This window comes from Haplochromis burtoni, unplaced genomic scaffold (genome assembly GCF_018398535.1).
Source record: "Haplochromis burtoni strain Fernald_Lab_line unplaced genomic scaffold, NCSU_Asbu1 Contig_214, whole genome shotgun sequence".
NCBI classification, from domain to species: domain Eukaryota; kingdom Metazoa; phylum Chordata; class Actinopteri; order Cichliformes; family Cichlidae; genus Haplochromis; species Haplochromis burtoni.
Window position 1 is genome coordinate 155,707 of NW_024582575.1, and position 19,389 is coordinate 175,095.

General features: G+C 45.9%; 1 protein-coding gene and 1 long non-coding RNA gene across 2 annotated transcripts in view; both read right to left on the minus strand.

The window, feature by feature from the left end:
• Window positions 1–2,322, minus strand: part of LOC121815432 — a 5,914-nt gene extending 3,592 nt beyond the window's left edge. The window contains exon 1 of the long non-coding RNA XR_006055105.1: window positions 1,955–2,322. This is a non-coding gene — a long non-coding RNA (uncharacterized LOC121815432). The remainder of the gene's footprint in view (window positions 1–1,954) is intronic.
• slc30a6 (solute carrier family 30 member 6) overlaps window positions 1–19,389 on the minus strand; it is a 69,570-nt gene extending 50,181 nt beyond the window's left edge. The window contains exons 1-4 of the mRNA XM_005937035.3: window positions 19,145–19,389; window positions 18,095–18,141; window positions 16,846–16,932; window positions 8,166–8,250 (exon numbers count right to left, since the gene is read on the minus strand). Of these exons, the coding sequence (XP_005937097.2) occupies window positions 8,166–8,250; window positions 16,846–16,932; window positions 18,095–18,141; window positions 19,145–19,328 (403 nt within the window). The 5' untranslated portion in view covers window positions 19,329–19,389. The remainder of the gene's footprint in view (window positions 1–8,165; window positions 8,251–16,845; window positions 16,933–18,094; window positions 18,142–19,144) is intronic.

A 19,389-nucleotide genomic window follows, 5' to 3' on the forward strand; every position in this document is an offset into this window, starting at 1 on the left:
CAAAAACCCCGAAGCCGTCCGTTTAGAAATGATATGCTCAGTTGGAAATGCAGCCAGGCTGTGCTTTAAGTGCCCGTGAGCACATTCATCAAGAATCCAGTTGACTGTTAGGAGATCTGAGTCATTGAAGCCAGAGCACATGTGTGCTGATTGGGAGCAATAGGTGAGCCTACCCACACACACACACACACACACACACACACACACACACACAGCGTTACAGCAAGTGTGTGTGTCTTGGCTGTACTGAAGGCCCCGTGGGACGAACTGCTTCACCAGCTGTGTTCTGACACACAGGAACACTGAGTGAGTGAGTCGATAAATATCATAAGCTCACACACACACACACACACACACACACACACACACACACACACACATAGAGAGAGATCACATGTGTGCACTCAACCGTGTCGGGATGAGAAACAAACAAACTCATGGATATGCACACAAACACTGCAACAGCCGAAAACACGACTGAAATATTCCAACTTCTGAAGTCAGTGCATGAAAACCGTCTTTTCTACTCGAATTTAAAACAAAACTCCAGGAAACATCAGATTCTTTTTATCATCTGTCTCAGACTGAAACACGACTAACAAAATCAAACTAAGATCTGCACATCACAAAACCCCCCACAGAGGGCAGGTCTTCTATTCTGAAATCGCACACCTATCCTTTCATTGTCTTAATGTGAGAAAGTCAAACACACACACACACACACAGGCTCAGTCTTCAACTCTCCCGAGGACGGAGGAGCAGGACGTGTGTTTATTCGTCTGTTGAAGACACTTGACCTGGTTTGTCTGAGCTGCTCTGGGCCGAAAAACAGCTGGACATAAAGCATCTCACACACTCCACACACACACACACAAACACACACACACACACACAATCAAAAAAAAAAATATGAACGGCATTAATGTGGGTTGTATGATTTTAGAAATGTTAATTCAGTGAAATATTCAGCTGCTCAGCCGTCACACAGGATCTAACCTGCACATCTGCACTGACTGTACGGGTGAAGATCTCAGGCAGGGTACGAACCACCACCACCACCCTAACGCTTTTAAAGACAGCAGTTATTTTAAATAAATCCACAAGTATGGTCTGCCATCAGAAACCATTTCTGGGTCCAAACACTCGACCGGTGCCATCAAATGATCAGCGCACAAAAAACAAAGCAAAAACAGAGCTCAAAGTCGTGCTGATGAAAGCCTGGAGAGGCCGAGGATGACATATGACACATGACATCTGTGCTCTGAAATAAATAAATAAATAAAGGTCAAAGAACTGAATTAAGAGACGAGAGGCTCGTCCCACCCAGGAGCTGCTGCAGGGAATAAAGTTTACTCTGTCTGGAAGCCTCGAAGCAAACACATGCAACATGCAATTAGGTCCAACTCTGTGAAAGGAGGAGGAAAACATGAAGAGCCTCTGAAAGATGGAGCAGCCATGAGCTGGGAGGAGGGAGGGGTCAGGGGGTTGAGACAGGCAGGAGAGAGGAGGAGGTGAGTTCAGGTAAGTGCTGAGAGGTGTGTGTTTGTCAGGGAAACAGAGGGGGAGACGGGATCTGTGTGTGTGTGTGTCTGTGTCTGTGTGAGTGTGTGTGTGTGAGTGTGTGTGTGTGTGTGTGTGTGTGTGTGTGGGGGTGAGTGCGTGTTTGTGCGAGGGTGTGAGAGAGAGGAACAAGAGAGAGAGGAGAGAGAGGAACAGAGAGAGAGAGGAAGAGAGAGAGAGAGGAAGAGGGAGAGAGAGAGAGGAACAAAAACTGATGTCTTCCTTTTGTAGAAAGCTGAAACGATCCAGTCCACTCACAATTTGATAGCACACCATCGACACACACACACACACACACAGCACACACACACACACACACACACAAGATCGCAAGAGCACACGATCTAAGTCCAGCAACACTGGCTGCTTTAAACAGCTGTGCACACACACACACACACACACACACACACACACACACAGTCTGAGCTCTCACATTTAAAGAGCTTTTTGTAGTTTCCCTCTGCAGTGCTCGACTAAAACTTTCACCAGCAGGGGGCAGAGTTTCACCAGCATGGTGACATGTTTCGTGTGCCGCAGGTTTCGCTTTTTCACTTTTATATAAGCCCACATGTCCCACAGAGCTGTAAAGAACAACTTCCTCATTAACACTGATATAAAGATTACAGCACTGCGCCACCTTGTGGTATAAAATGGTACTGATGTGGGCCTGTCTGATCATTACTGTGTTTTCTTTGAAAGTAAAATCTCAGCCCACACAAATATATCAACAGCAGTGATCACAAAACGGTGTATAACTGAACACAGTAGTGCAATTTTTAACCAGGTCTTCCCATTAACACCTGACCTGTCCAGAGGGTCAGTCAATGAGCTCGTCAATAGCTTCAATGCTAACATGTTAAATGTAATGGACACTATTGCTCCCATTAAGGTGAAGGTTATCTCTGGAAGGAAAAAGTCTCCATGGAGAAACTCCACACTGGTGAAAAATGAAAAAAGAGAGTGTAGGAAAGCTGAGCGCAGATGGAGAAAAACAAACCTCCAGGTTCATTATGACATCTATAAAGAGAAACTTCACAATTATAATTTACAACTGAGGAATGCAAGGAGGTCCTACTTCTCTGACATCATCACTAAAAACAGCCATAATGCTCGGGTCTTATTTTCTACAGTTGACAGGCTAACAAACCCTCCTGTGTCAGTGGCAGCTGAACTTCATTCGACCATGGCCTGCAATGACTTTGCCAAATTCTTCACAGACAAAATCCAAAAGATTAGACAAGCAATTGGTACATCAACAGCAGATCCAGGATATGTACTGTGTCCACCAAAAAACTGTTTAAACACCATGAAACAGTTTCAACCTATTAACAGCAAAGACCTGGAGGACATCTTAGGTCAACTGAACTCCTCCTCCTGCTGTTTAGATGTCCTGCCAACAAGTTTTTTCAAAAAGGTCTCAAAGACTTTAGAGTCAGACCTGTTACAGATCGTCAACTTTTCTTTATTATCAGGTGTGTTTCCAGAATCACTAAAAACTGCTGTAATCAAACCTATACTGAAAAAGGACAATCTTGACAAGACACAAATGAACAACTACAGGCCGATCTCAAATCTCCCATTTTTAAGTAAGATCATTGAAAAAGCAGTTTCTCAACAGCTCAGTTACTTCTTAAAACAGAATAACTGCTACGATGCCTTCCAGTCAGGTTTTAGACAGAACCACAGCACTGAAACCGCTCTGACCAAAGTGTTCAATGACATATGTCTGAACACAGACAGTGGAAAAATGTCAGTCCTAGTTTTACTGGATCTCAGTGCAGCATTTGATACAGTCGACCACAACATATTACTCAAACGACTGGAGAACTGGGCAGGTCTTTCAGGAACTGTACTAAACTGGTTCAAAACATACTTAGAAAACAGGAAATACTTTGTATCAATAGGTAACTTCACATCTGAGCAGACAAGTATCACATGTGGAGTTCCCCAAGGTTCCATCTTGGGACCCCTTCTGTTTAACATCTACATGCTCCCACTGGCACAGATTATAAAGAACAACAAAATAAACTACCACAGCTATGCAGATGACACACAAATATATATCACAATGTCACCAGGAGACCGAGGCCCTGTACAGGCTCTTGGTAAATGCATTGAGGAAATCAATGACTGGTTGTGCCACAATTTTCTCCAGCTAAACAAAAACAAAACTGAGGTAATAGTCTTTGGCGCCAAAGAAAAACGATTACAGGTCACCAGAGAACTTCAGACCTGGAAAAACTAGTCCATGCATTCATCTTTAGTAGGCTTGATTACTGTAACAGCATCTTTACAGGTCTACCTAAAAAATCAGTCAGACAACTACAGCTCATTCAGAACTCTGCTGCTCGAGTCCTCACTAAGACCAAAAAAGTGGACCACATCAGTCCAGCTCTGAGGTCTTTACACTGGCTGCCTGTCCGTCAGAGGATAGACTTTAAAGTTCTGATGCTGGTCTATAAAGCTCTGAATGGTTTAGGACCAAAATACATCAGTGACCTCCTGACCCAGTATGAACCTTCCAGATCCCTCAGGTCATCTGGATCCGGTCTTTTATCAGTTCCCAGAGTCAGAACCAGACACGGAGAAGCTGCATTCAGCTTTTATGCTCCTTATATCTGGAACAAACTCCCAGAAAGCCTCAGATCAGCTGAAACACTCAGTTTATTTAAATCCAGGTTGAAGACTCACCTGTTCTCAGCTGCATTTGAATAAAGCACCAAATCCACACTTTTAAGCTTAAATTTCAAAACTAACATTTTAACTACTGATTTTATCTGTTCTGATTTTATCTGTTTTGATTTTATATACTGTTTTGTTTGTTTGTTAATTAGTTAGTTTGTTTGTTTGTTTTAATCAATTTTAAATCATGCTTTTTATTTGTTTTTGTTTCTAATGTCTCTGTAAAGCACTTTGAATCACCTTGTTGTTGAATTGTGCTATACAAATAAACTTGCCTTGCCTGATTACAATGGTGCAGCGTGGTTCGACTTCTTCTGTGTCATAGCGATGGTTTCGTCCAACGCCGTTGATGCCTGTGGTTGTTTGCATTGAACCGTTTTTAAACCTATGAATTTACCTTTTTAGGCATCGTTGACGGAGCCTGCGTTAACCTGAACATTCACATCGTTGCTTTGTCCAGATTTCAGCTAATAAATAATCAGATTCATCATATTAGACAATCTCAGTCGGCTCGCTCGTGATGTAAGACTGAAGTTTCATTTATTCAAGACAGGCACGTGTTTACAGGTAACTACAGAGTGTGTTTTTATGTCTTCAAATATATTTTTTCATTAATTTGATTTATTTGATGTATATTTTATCATTTGTAGGATCACTTTATAGTCTCTGTATCTGTGTCGCAGTTACACACAACGTGAGGTTAGCACTGGCTTTTTTTTTGCTTTCACAATGACAATAAGGTAACAAATGAAACGCCACCCGTAACGTTTCCCTCTGATTTAGCTTTAAATACCTGCTCCTCTCCAACATTTAAACCAGGTTCCTCCTGTCTGCAGTGACGTCATTGCTGCTTCTTACAGTTATGCAGACCACCCTGACATGCCTTCATCTGGATACAAGTGCTGTGCAAAAGGCCTGAACCACCCTCATTTCTTCCTTTTTCGCGTAGATGTGTTGTTAGGTTGGGATAAAGTAAGATTAGGCTGAGATTAGGGTAAAAGTTCAGGAAACTGACTGTAGAGAACATGCCATCCTCTGATGGCTGTAAATCTATGGTGTGTATTTAAACGTCAGCTAAGCCATTAGTCATGAGCTAAAGAGTGTCTGCAAAGGGAGGTCAGCGGGGACACGTCTGCGTGTGTGGGGGGAGTCACATATATGTGGCTTATGCTTCATTTAAATGAAGGCTGCCTCTGCACCACAGGTGCTGGATGTACACATTTTATTTCAAAGGCACCAGAAAACACCAGCAGCTGCAGTGAAGTACGAGCAAATTAACCTCCAAGTTAAACTGCATAAAAATGTCCAATAAGTCGCCTGTAAATGAGGCATTAAATTTGTCTCCAAGAATGACATCATTGAGAATGTTGGCATGATTTAACTGAGCTGGTCGGCTCCTGTGATGCTGCTGTGATGCTGCTGTGATGCTGCTGTGGGCCTGAGCACACAGCAGCATCACAGCAGCATCACAGCAGCATCACAGCAGCATCACAGCAGCATCACAGCAGCATCACAGCAGCATCACAGCTCTGTGTCCAGTTCTGAAAATCACAGCAAATCTTTTTTTGCACACATGAAATCAAAAATTTAAAAAAATAAGTGCGTAGGTGTGAACCTGTGAGGGTCTGTGCATCCACGCCTCATACGTGCGTGTGTGTGTGTGCGTGTGTGTGTGCGCGCGCATTGGCCTCAAACTAATGAGGTGGAAGATAAACAGTGAGCGTTCCACATCATCAGGGTCATTAGCCAACAGCTAAGGACAGGAGGAGATCTCATTGGATCTGACACACACACACACACACACACACACACCCACACACACACACACACACACACACACACACACACACACACACACACACACACACACACACAGCTGATAACTAATTGACATAAATAAATCAGAATAGTTTGACAAAAATGAAACAAAATTGCTCAATGAGCTGAAAATGAAAGACAACAATATGAAATCTTTAAACCTTCCTGTCTCAAATCATCGCTCAACATCATCTCCACCCGCTCCACCCTCCCCTGCACTCATGATGATGAAAGAATGAGGAAGAACATATTCTCTCAGATAACAGAGTTTTTAGGAGGAAGGATTTTCCAGTGGCTCCATCTGAGAAGTTCAGAGAAGCTATTCTTCTAAAAACGCCGGCCAGGGTGGAGATTTCTGAAAACTCCGTTTTTGCATTTACGTGTGGACGAGGAAAACAGAGAAAACGCAGCGTCAAAGGTGTGCGCCTTTTTTGACGTCACACTGTGCGCCACGTTATTGTTTCGGTGAAATGAATTTCTACAATACTGTTACTGTTACTTGTACTCTCTGCAGTGTTTAAATGCTTACATATACACACACAGTTACTGTCCCTCCACACATACGACTCGGTTCTGCTTCTATGCCCCAGCTTTGTTTACTTTTTCCCACCGAGGCTTCTAGACTTCTGATTGGCCAACATTTCTACACGGTTAGGAATCTAGCGCCACCTGCTGCTTTGGCATGTTCATAGCAGCGTTTTCCTTCATTTCTGCGTTTACGTGTGGACGGGATTATTTTTTAAAACGAAAACGGAAAATCTCCGTTTTCAAAAATACCCGTGTACGTGTGGACGTAGCCTTAGTTTCTGTGTTTAGATCAGTTTTAGTTAAATGTAAGCAGTATCAGTCTAAATACAATTAGGGAGTATGTCTTTACATGCCAGAAAAAGGGGCGGAGCCTGGACTGGAATCATGAGCTGCACAAACGTCGCCCAACAAACACGAATGTACCGGACGCCACAGCGTGAGCGTCGCTGTCTTTTCCTCAAAGGGTGCATCCATAAACACAAGCACGTGTCGTACTTCCTCGTAACCTGGGTTAAAGTTGTGTTTGCTGCTGAGGTCGGAGGAGACTTCCTCGGTGCAGAGGACTGTCTGACAGCGTTGAGACCGGCCCGCTGTCTGCGCCCGTTGTTCTCCTCGGGGCCGAGTATCGACAGCGGTGTCGCCTTCCCCTGTTTGTTCGATACCTCTGTTCTCTGCTTCCTGTCTGTGCGACACCCGACGCCACCACCCCGTGTGTGTGCGTGTCTCAGTGTGTGCGTGTGTCTGATGCCGCAGTATTTGCAGGCAGAGCAGGGGATAAAGTTGCATGTTGTTCTTTTCATGGCAGCGTTTTTCAGAGCGATGGATCCCTGAGAGGATTTAATGTTGGTGGGCATACACGGGCCTCGCTGACCATAAACACGCCGCCTCACCCTGCGGCTGGAGGCAGACGGAGCATCAGCACAAACACTAAATAATCAAAGCTGAGCTCGTAACACTCACACGAGTTTAAGCTGCGACAACCGATATTTCAGGCTTTTGGAAATGTTTCTCTCCTCGGCATCATTCCCACCGATCTATGAATCCACCGACCTGAGAGCAGACGTCTCCTTCCCATCTGCACAGCTCTGAGACTGATTTAAACCTGTCTCTTTCATATACAGCGAGCAGAGCTATGAGGTGGAACGGCTCTGCCGTGCTGCTGAGTTTGGAGAGGAAAAAATAAAGTGCGCCTGTCAATATGACAGATGTGTTCTCTGTGTTGTAGCACCGGAGGGCGAAAGCAGACGCTGTGAAGGACTCTGTTTCTTCAACGTGCCCTTTAAAGTGCAATATTTTGACTGAGGTGACCTCCCCGCCGCCGCCGCCTCAGACACACGCACACAGCAGCATCGGGATCAGCCTGACCCCCTGCGGCGAGACGATCTTGCCTGTGTTTGTGTGTGTGTCTGTGTGTCAATCTGTGTTTACGGTGTGTCGACAGGTATCTCTGCCGGTTAACATCCGAGACTCTGAGAGAGTGTGTGTGTGTGTGTGTGTGTGTGTGTGTGTGTGTGTGTGTGCGTGCGTGTGTGTGTGCGTGCGTGTGTTGTGTTGTGTGTGTGTGTGTGCGTGCTCACCCATGCTGTTGGTGGAGCTGCACCACATCAGCAGACAGCCGGTGCACAGCAGGTTGAGCACCCCGAACAGCAGGATCCTCCACGACTGCAAACGACAACAAACAAACAAGAAAGCCGTCAGAGAGCGGCGGCTCAAGCTCCGGGTCGAGGCCCCGCTGAGGCCCCGTCATACCAACAAGCAGCCCTTTAATCAGCATCACATCGACGAGAGGCACGAGGGACTTTACTTCACTCACAGTGCTGAAGAAATGTTTTGAAGCTGTTTACCGACTGGGATGGATCAGTGTGGTTAACCATATGAAGCAGAACAGATACAATCATTTTAAGTTTATTTGCACACGTGAGGTAAATGTTTTTCGAACATGCAATAATAACAAAAAGGTTCATAAGCGAGCAGGAACACCAGCGCTCCTCAGACATCTTTACATCCGGCGAGCAAGGAGCAACGTCAGCTGATCAGAGTCAGGCTTTGATCAGCTGACACTCGGTAAACCAAACAAAACTCAGAGTGACACAAGAGTTTTTTTTAAATACATTTTTTGAGGCTTAATCACGTCTCAACCACTCACCACAGACAGCTCTCCTCTAACAGGCAATCAGAGCTCCAATCGGATTGGGAGCTGCTGGTTTTGGCTCTCGGACGGAGAGGGTGAGTTTCCCACCTGCAGTCCCGCCGCTCTGAGCTCGGTGAGATTTAAGTAAACGCTCTGAGTGAACGAGGCTCGCTGAGGTCTGAATCAGAAACACGAGCCCAGAGGAAGGTCACATTCAGAGCACGAGAGCAGGAAACGGGCTCGGTGATGACAAAGAGCAGCTCTGCCCGTCAGGAACATCTGCAGGGCCGAGCCTCTTATTCCAAACAGAGAAATAAACGAAGCAGAACACCAAGCGTATCCAGCGCTGAGCCACGCCTCATTTCTTTAGATTTTGCCTCGAGGAGCCAGGCTGTCTTGTAATTCTTAAACAGGTCTTGAGAAATAGTTCTCCAGATTATCTGAAGGTATTTTTAAGTTGTTCTCTGGACATTGGCGGCTTTTTCACTCATTTTCACCGCAGTTTCATGTTTGTTAAACCACCTACGACTCATTCAAGCAGAAATAGCTTCAAACTCAAAGCATGAATCAGTGTTATGTCTACACACAACTGAGCACCTGTTACCAGCAGGTGTTCCCATTTCTTTAGTAGAATCTATGAAAAATGCCAAAATCTGACATAAAATAGTATTTTTGCACCAACAAGGTGAAAAAAATTAGCTGAAAACTTGGCATATGGAGCACAAAAGAAGAATTTCTTCTTCTCCTTTTTATTTACAACAGATCAGAGATGACCTGGACCTTCAGCTGATCGTCTACTGTTGACTGAAGCCTCCTCAGAAATGTCTCGTGGAAGGGCGGCTGTCAGTATTTCCATGTATGTTTGCATGTTTCAATAAATTACTGCATCTATTACTGCAGCAACACATAAAGAAGGGCTGGCTCAAGACTTTTACACAGTGCTGTGCTTCTTAGCATTTAATGATACGCACCAGCAGACCCGTACGCAGCATTTATAAAGACATAAAATAGGCCCTAAAGCAGGCCCTTGTGGAACTCCATATGTCATGGTGGCTCAACTTTACCTGAGAAAGCTACACCAGTGTTAGCTTCTGTCCTCATGTGTGGTTTGTGTTGGTAACCAGTAACGAGGCGACATTAGTTATTACTGGATGTTATTCCCAACAGGAAACCTTTGTGATTTTTTAAGGGAACATCCAACTTGACTCAAAGAAAATCCTGCTATTAAACCAATGTCTTCCTTCTCTTACCCCAACCAATCACAGCAGATGGCCCCGCCCCTCCCTGAGCCTGGTTCTGCTGGAGGATTCTTCCTGTTAAAAGGGAGTTTTTCCTTCCCACAGTCGCCAAAATGCTTGCACATAGGGGTCATATACATTTTCTCTGTATGGTCTAGCTTACAGTATAAAGCACCTTGAGGCGACTGTTGTGATTTGGCGCTGTATAAATAAAACTGAATTGAGAAGATTTCACTTTTAACAACAGAACAGCTGACCAAAGTGCTGTACAAAAACAAAAGCCTGGTTAGCTGATCTAAGCTGATCATGGGGCGATCGTGGCTCAAGAGTTGGCAGTTCGTCTTGTAATCGGAAGGCTGCCGGTTCGAGCCCCGGCTCGGACAGTCTCGGTCGTTGTGTCCTTGGGCAAGACACTTCACCCTACTGGTGATGGCCAGAGGGGCCGCTGGTGCGATATGGCAGCCTCGCTTCTGTCAGTGCGCCCCAGGGCAGCTGTGGCTACAACTGTAGCTGCCTCCACCAGTGTGTGAGAGTGAATGAATAGTGGCATTGTGAAGCGCTTTGAGGGTCTCGAAAAGCGCTATAGAAATGCAATCCATCATTATTATAAGAGAACTCGACGGCACGTGAGGGTGAAGCTCGCACAAATAAGAAGGGGCAAGAGACGCATTCCTGTTGTCTGCATAAAGCTTTGTTGTTACAATTTGTTTTACAGCCTTTAGTTAACAGTCAACAAAATAAATTTTACTGCGTCTTCCTACAATGACAAGTAAAAGATCTCAATCTTAACCTTAATAAAAAGCATTTTTTTAAAAAGCACATAAGGCGCATTTAAATCTCTGTGGGTTTTATGGGCAAACACACAAAGGTGACACAACTCCAACAGAGTCCGCAGGTAAACGTTCAGTGTTTTTACTGTGAGTACAGCCCGTTCCCTCAGCCTGGATGTGCAATCAGCAGAATTTTCAATGAAGAGAAAAAACCTTGAGTCCAGGCTGCGTGCACGCCTGTGTGTGTGCGTGCACGCCTGTGTGTGTGCGTGCACGCCTGTGTGTGTGCGTGCACGCCTGTGTGTGTCAGAGGGGAGAGAAACGAGAAATGGAGCGAGGCGGGCGAGCGACTGTGTGTTTGTGTCCTGGCCTGTCACTTCGTGTTGGAGTCATATGCCGTGGTGGGGAGCGCCGAGTGCTGTGAAATCTACAATTACTGTGGTGTGCTGTGTTATGACAGCGTTGGGGCGTCTGGTGACAGCACTAGCCAGCGACAGGCATGGGAGACCTTCAGAGAGTGTGTGTGTGTGTGTGTGTGTGTGTGTGTGTGTGTGTGTGTGTGTGTGGTGTGTGTGTGTGTGTGGTGAGGAACAGAGAGTGTGTGCAAACACAGAGACAGCACTCGAGCCAAAACACCCCCCCCACCTTCGCTTCCCTCCACGTATGCAGAGCGCCCAGGGGAGCACGCACGGCGGCCACATTGCGACGCTCTGCTGCCCCCGTTTGTCCGTCAGCGGCCTCGCCCGGCCGTCTGGCGGCAGCGTGACGGCGTGCCAGCATATTGAGGCTACATGTGACACTGGAGTGACAGAGGGTCAGTCGCCAGGTACTGTATTAAAGTCCCGAGTCGCTGCTGATGCCAGGCGCATCACGGCATCACCACGTAGCGCCAGGCACATGTGTGTCATCGTGGCGAGCAGAGGTGTGACTCACACCAGTCTCGAGACTTTGTGCAGAGCGGGATTGTGGGATAGTTTTTTGTGTGTGGCGAAACCCACCGAGGCTTGCTTTAGGTGGCAATTAAAACACAAGGAGTGACCTCCGATGACCTCGGTGTGGCGCTCAGACCGCGCCGACAGGCCTCGCTGTCTCCAGGGTGGCAGTGTTCTCCTCTCAAAATAAACCCACTTACATAATGAAGCGGCGGCGGCTGCAGACGAGTTTTCCCGCTCGTTTGAAGCCTGCCAGCCTCTCCCTGCCGCCCTGCAGTCGTGTCCTTCCCGATGTCCCCGTTCAGCTTCGTTGGGACGTTTTGCTTTCAAAACGTTGATGCAGCTCCCCAACCCTGTGCTGAGGGAGAACTGCAAGAAGCTTCCACTTCTTCTTCCCAGGTCTAAAGTCTCCTCCTGTGTTTGAGGAGGATCTCATCAGCGTCATTCTCAGTCTCTCCAGCTGGTCTGTGTGGCACAGTGGTCCAGTGGTTAGCGCCGGTGCAACAGACAGTCCAGGGTTTGAATTCGGTCTGAACACATGCACGTTCAGCTAAACTTGTGATTCTAAATTGTCTGTAGGTGTGAATGTGACTGGTTGTCCATCTCTCTTTGTTAGACCTGTGATGGACCAGCGACCTGTCCAGGTGTACCTGCCCCTGTCCCGCCCTGTGTCAGCTGGGATTGGCCCAACGGCCCTCAGCTGACGTTTGGTTCGTTTTCAGTGTCTTCTTCCTGCCACGTGATGTCGTTTGTCTTGACGAAGCTCTGAAGATTTTTTTTTGGTTTTGAAGCCCTTCAGTCTCAGATGCCGTCCGATGGTTATGGGGCTGCAGTCGGCACCAGTAACGGCCTTAGTTTGGGTCGAGGATCGTCCAGTGTCTCAAAAGACAGCCAATCAGATCCTCCGGCTCAGTGCTGGTGACATTTTTTGGGGTCTTCCACTTGATTCTTTTGTTCCATAACCCTCAGGATCCTTTAAGAAATTCCAAATGACCGTCTCACTGCGTCCCTGTTTATGCAAAACGACCACGTCCAGGGTTTGTTTACCTTTGCCATCAGGACTACCTGACAGAACATGACAATGAATCTACATTTTTGCACCGATTTAAAGACACGTGGTCCTAAACCTTTGATCACCTGTTTCGATTTAAGTGTTGTTTTCAATAAATTGCTCAAAAAAGTTTCTGTCTCACTCACATTTCTTCTTGTTGCATGTTGAAGCTCTACTTGGAACCTTGTTGAGATCCAAAAATGCAAAATATAATTTTTTTTTTTGTTGTCATTTTTAAAGTGGTTTTAAACTTTTGATCAGGACTGCACCATCTCTCTGGCCAACTACCATTACATTTGAACTAGCCTGACTTCAGTGCTGCTGATTTTCCTCCATCGTTTTAGAAATCCTTCAGGCAGCACTCCTTTAAGTTCTGCTCCTTGTAAATCCTTGTTTTAACGTAATCCTTGTTTTTATTTTTAACAGAATGTTTCATCTTTTTGAACATCTGCAGCATGTCGGTCTATAAAAATCTGAATCTGTGAGCTTCTGAATGGATGTGTCATTAACACGCTGGTCAAAGGTGACACGATCGTACACTCGCGTCTTCAACCAAGAGGTGCACCACCAACCGAAAAGACATCAAAGCAGCTACTCGCACCGGTGGATGTGATGCCAAATTGGTGACACAGATTCCTTCCATTTAAACCACTGGATACGTCTATTACCTGGTTTGCTGCCTCTTTTTAAAATAAAAACTTCTAAACGATTGTCCTGGGTTTCACTGAGCCACACTCACACCTTTACACTGCTTCTCTCCACTACATCTACATCAGGGGTGGGCAATTCTAGGCCTCGAGGGCCGGTGTCCTGCAGGTTTTAGTTGTGTCCTTGATCCAACACAGCTGATTAAATGGCTAAATGACCTCCTCAACATGTCCTGAAGTTCTCCAGAGGCCTGGTAATGAACTAATCATTTGATATAGGTGTGTTGACTCAGGGTGAGATCTAAAACCTGCAGGACACCGGCCCTTCAGGCCTGGAGAGGTCCACCCCTGGTCTACATACTACTCTTTTTCCATCATCACACACAGCTTGCCGTTTGTGCCTCTTTCACAGGAACTCGTAGTGAGACTGGGAGAGCCTGTGCTGACTTTTCCAGTTGGTAACCACCTTTATGTGACCGCTTGGCTGACATTAGGAAACAAAGGCCATCCCCCAGCCGGCGCAGGATGCGCGTTCACTTTCAGGCACATTTAGGCAGCGAGAGTCTGACGCCGACTTTGTTTCACAGACCTAATGTCAGCATTTATGGCATGAAACCTGCAGATTTCAGCGATCAGTAAAAATATCTGCATCGTGCTAATAAAACCTCAAATCAGATGTTGACGAGCTTTATTGCACAAACAGGAGATGTAAGCGGAGACTGGAGGCGAGGCGCTGAGGAAGCACGTCTCAACTTTTGCTGCTTTGAATCGCGTTTGGTCGCTAAGCCGTGTACGACACCGAGTAATCCAATCCCAGGCTCTACGGGGTGGCCGGACCCCCTGCTAGTGCATCACCAAAGTGGATTATAGCACAATAACACACACAAATGCACGCGCACACACACACACACACATTTAATCCTTTCACATTCATTACCATGCCTTCAGTGTTTTTGCTTTTTTTGTCCTGTTCTGAGACATTTTTAGCTCCACATCTGTGCCTGTTTTGTTTTGGCTCTACCTTATTTTTTAATGCACTGTAATTGCATTTTTATTTATAAGCAGGAATCAGTACCAACTCTGCTTCTGCTCCTTGTTTTTATGTTGTTGTTGAATATTTAATTTATGTGTACGGGGGGGGGGGGAAATCGCAGAAGAAGAACCCTCCCTGGGATTTAAAGTCGTGTTGCAGGAAGGGCGAGAGATGCCGACGAGACGCCTACAGCAGGCGGCTGAACCGGAGGCTGCAGCAGGAGCCAGAAGCAGGAAAACCAGGCATGAACACAAGCCTCGTGTGCGATGTCTGAAGCACTAACATTTGCACTACACAGCTCCTACCAGCATTTAATTCAAGCTGCTCAGATTTAGGAACTTTCAGACGATCTGAGCTCTGAGCGAGGACAGCTGGGTTTCAGTGAGAGTTAAGTGAGGAAGGAGAGTTAACCAAAGGACCACTCAGTATATTTATTCCATGTCACCGTTTTGTTTTGTTTTTTTATACACTGGGATTGTTCTGCTTGTTACAGCTGGAGATGTTTTCACATTTTGTGATGGACTGATCCAACTTTTTCCCGTTGTCCTCCGATACTGCAGCTTTGGGAATCGGTTGACCCCGAGCACTGATCTGATGTGTGTGTTAAAATAATACCAAGTCCTCACCTTTGCTGTGGATCCATGTTTTCAGGCCGTGATGATGATTCAGGCCCGGACGCTAAACGCTCACCTACGAGCCTGGCCTGGCCTTAGAGATAAGCGGAGGAGTTAAAAATAGATCCGCTGCTCCTTCGTGTTGAAAGCGAGCCAGCTGAGGCTGCTCAGGCGTCTGCTTTGGATGCATCCAGAGCGCCTCCCTTTGGAGGTTTTCTGAGGACATCCAGCTGGGAGGAAACCTCGGGGTAGACCCAGAGAAAGAAACCCAAACCTGAGCGTGTTCCCATTTCTGCTCAGTCTTTCTTTCCCTTTTTATTCTCTGGCTTTTAAACCGCACGAGTTCTAATGACTGTTTATTCACTTCATCTTTTATTCTTTTAGCTCCACAGCACCTCCCGTTTCAAGTAGAACTGAAAGGAAACTTCAGAGTTAAATGTGCCCAGATTCGGTCACCGAGCAGCGATCTCTGCTGGAAACGCCGCTAATAAGTCAAAGGTGGTGGAAACCTCACGGGGTTGATGGAGGGTTGTTTTAAAGGCCTGGAGTTTGATGTTAAAGGATTATCTGGATCCAGACCGAGCGTGGACATCGACCAAATGAAGTGACAGGCTGACGACGATCACCCACAGAGACTAGCCGCCTCCTGGTGTGGGTGATCCTGGTGAGTGCGTGCCATTTGCTTTTACAGCCTGTGATTTGGTCATTCGAGGGCGAGTAGGAGTGACACAGGAGACTTTAAATTAAAAACACATAATATATCCACACATCCTTTAATCTGATGACCTCTTGACTCAATTCAGCACATACATGCAGACTTTGGGAAGTCCACATGGATCTCCCTCTTTTTCACACAGACTGTTCACCAACATCAGCCACAGCTGAGGTAAATATCACTCAGACGGAGCACAAACACAAACTCAAAGGTTTCACTGCCAAAAATCTCGCTCCTGTGTGTTCATATGTTCATAGAAATGAAACCTTACAAGCCTGATCTGCGATAAGGTGTGTGTGGTATTCCCAGTGAGTTTTTACCATTGCAGTTAAAACACCCAGCGCTGCATGTTCATATAAAACAACTTTCAGTCTTTTTTTTTAATCTACGGGTCTTTATGATGTCAGAGAGAGAGACTCATGTGCAGAAGCCCCACCCACCTGCTTTTCAAACCGTATTTTTCCAAAAGCAGCCAATCAGAAGAAAGTCTTTGGAGGAAGGAGGAGCTAAAGCAGCTTGTTTCACACTGGATGAACTGAGGGTGCCGTATAAGAAAAATTATTCTGAGCTGTTAATCATGCAGAGCTCACCACAGGGCTGTTTGTACCTGCCACGGCTCGTCTAGTGTGGAACAAATAATAAAAGCTGGTTTCTGAACAGATTTTGGTGATTTTGAAACTGCACAGACTCACAGGTTGACTCATCAAAGTTTAAGGGAAAAGTTTGCTACTAAAATCCTAAATTCTGTTCGGTTTAATCTTCCAATCAGAGGGAATATTCTAAACTTTAACCGGAAAGCAGCAGCAAAACAGATGACAGCAGGAAGCAGATGAACAGAGGCTCTGCCGGCGCTCCGAGGACCTTTAACGAGCTAAAGAACGTGAAATCAGCTCACGAATGACGGTGTTTTCCTCTGAGGGTTTCATCCCTGCTGGAACATGGTGACCTTTCAGGAAAACAGGATTACAGGAGGTGTTTGGGCTGGGCTCGGCGTATGACACACAGCGTCTAACCAGCTTATCGGGATTATAACGTGAGGATCCTTCAGATGATCGCTGCTCAGTGAAAACGAGAGGAGGCCAAACAACCAAAGCCCGGAGAGGACACGACATGTTTCATCACTTACTCGTCTGTCTGAGGACACCAGCCTTAACTCCTGCAGAAGCTTCCCAAAGATGGATCTGTGCGTCTTCCTGAACGGGTGAATAGTCCCCTGAAAATTCAAAGCACACGAGGAAGAGCCATGAGAAGCAAAATAAAAGCCCTCGGTCCGGCTGTCAGTGAAATTAAACTACGATCAGGTCCAGAAGAGCGGCAGGCAAACATTGACCTACACCGCCACCATGTGGTCGTGTGTTGTAGCACATTTATTTCAGCTTCCTGATAACCTCAAGAACAACTTTATTCTAAGTTTGTAACACTGAAGGAAAATAAATCACAGTGAAGTCGGCTCAGTTTTCCATCCTGGGTCAGATCCACGAAGCCCACTCTGATCTTCATGGGCTGGACGAGTGTAACTTTGCCTTCTGTCAGTGTAAACAAGTTTAATTACACATTTAAAATCCCTGCTACATGTTAAGAAAACAAAAAACACATCTCAGCTTTTCTTCATGAGACACAGATTTGCTGTAGAAAATGGAAAAATGTCTTTCTGTAAAATGTTAATTCTAACATTTAATTGTTTCTCGGTCACTTTGGTGCAGCATGAATCAGCCATGAGCTCTTTATCAGCAGGAAAGCATTAAAACGCCTGAAAATACAGTTCAAAGTTCAGACGCCCTCCTTTACATTTTCCAAAGCTTGGAGACATTTTCCAGGGAAATGTGCAGAGACGGGCTGACAGACTCATGCAGGGAAAGTGTCACAGCAGCACACGATGACTGCCTGGCCAAAGCAGCACTCACATTAGAGGCACTGAGAATGATCAGACCAGGGTTTCAGCTAAAATTCTGCGGATTTTAAAGAAGACAGAAATGTTTTGAGGTGACACCAAATTGAGTCTAACAGTTTTCAGCTTTTCGATGTCGTCAGATGACGACTAATAACTCTGTAAAACCCAAGCGTGTGCTTAAAAACAGCTGAAACCCAGAAAAACAACACTGCAGAAACTTTACCCCAAAGAGTATGTTCATTTAAATATTTAATATCTGCATTTTTCTGACAAATGACTGTTTTGCATCACACATGAAAGCCTTAATTAAAGCTTTGCCTGCCTTCTTTCTACAAATCCTTTGTTCCAGTGTCACACTGGAGAGAATTTCTCTCTCTCTCTGTGGCCAACCCTCCACTCCTCGGAGTTTGACTGCGTTTGAGCCCACATGGACCATTGGAGACATAAGAGAGAAACTATCACTGTGAAACCTGAGGAAACTCACCAGGACGTAGGTGTCGTGCTCGTGCTTCTTCCTGTGCATCGGGACGTCTGTGGACGACAAAAATCAGTCAGTGTGTTACAGCACAACTACAGAAGGACTCAAAAGTGTGATTATTATAGGACAGAAACGTTTGTCCTGTCTCAGGTTTTCCAGGTTTCCAGCTTTTGATTGACTGGGTCACAGCTGATGTGGTCCTCGATGCCATGCACCATCACTAGTTCTCAGAAGAACTACATTTTAAGCTGCAGCACATTTTTCTGCTTTGCAACCTCCGTTAACTCATCAGAGCCGCACATAAACCAGTTCTCCACCTGCTGCAGGTGCTGATCCTTCATCTTGTTCGGCAAAAGGGTGTTTTTGATCCAAGTGGTTGACAATTTTAAAGATTTATCTGATTATTCATAAGAGGTCCAAACCGATATTAACACACTGAGCATGTTTCAGCTGATCTCACATCAACCACGAGACAGCAGGACATGAAAAGATTCTTCCATCCACTGTCTCCTCCAGCTTCTCCATCTAAAAGGAACTAGTTTCCTATAAAATACCTGCACACATACTTCACAGGTGTAGCGAGCAGATATTAGTGAGTCTTTCTTTAACAATAAGATGAAATGGAGCAGTTACCATCAGGTTCTGCTGACTCGAGTAGAAAGATGGCCCTAACCCTGGAGTGTGAGCCTGTCGCTTTTACAGCTGTGCTGGTTGTTGCTGGATCCACCAAGAAGGACCAAAAGAGTCACGTTAGGCTGATTATTTAGCAGCAACACGGGAGCCGGTGGAGGACTCCTGCTTCACCCTTTTCCATTAAAGGAGATGAAGCAGGAATGGTGGAGGAGTGCAAATACGCCGTTTAACTGATTATTACGAACTGATTATCCGGATACAGCCCTCACCAAAAAAAGACGACAGGTCTAACTGACTCAAACCGGCCGTTAGCCACGGTGCTAGTGTCGTTTCAGCCGGTAAACAGCCGGTAACTAGTCGGTAAACTCCGGAGCAGCTGATTGAATACGTGTTGTTAGCCGTTAGCCTGCTAGCATAACAAACCTGAATCCTTGATGTTGAGGACATCCACCGACACCATGTCCGGTTTATCCAGCGGCCCCACCTTCCTCTCCGTCACCCCGGACGGCACCACGTCCGGCTTCGGGCCGAACTTTCTCGGGTAAAAGTCCCCGGCATTGTGATAAGATATACCCGAGGACGTGGACATCATTCCGTCCATCGCCATTTTGGACTTCCTGTTCCCATCAGTCTGTTCTTTCTTTTGGTTGCGCCGCGCATGCGCCACT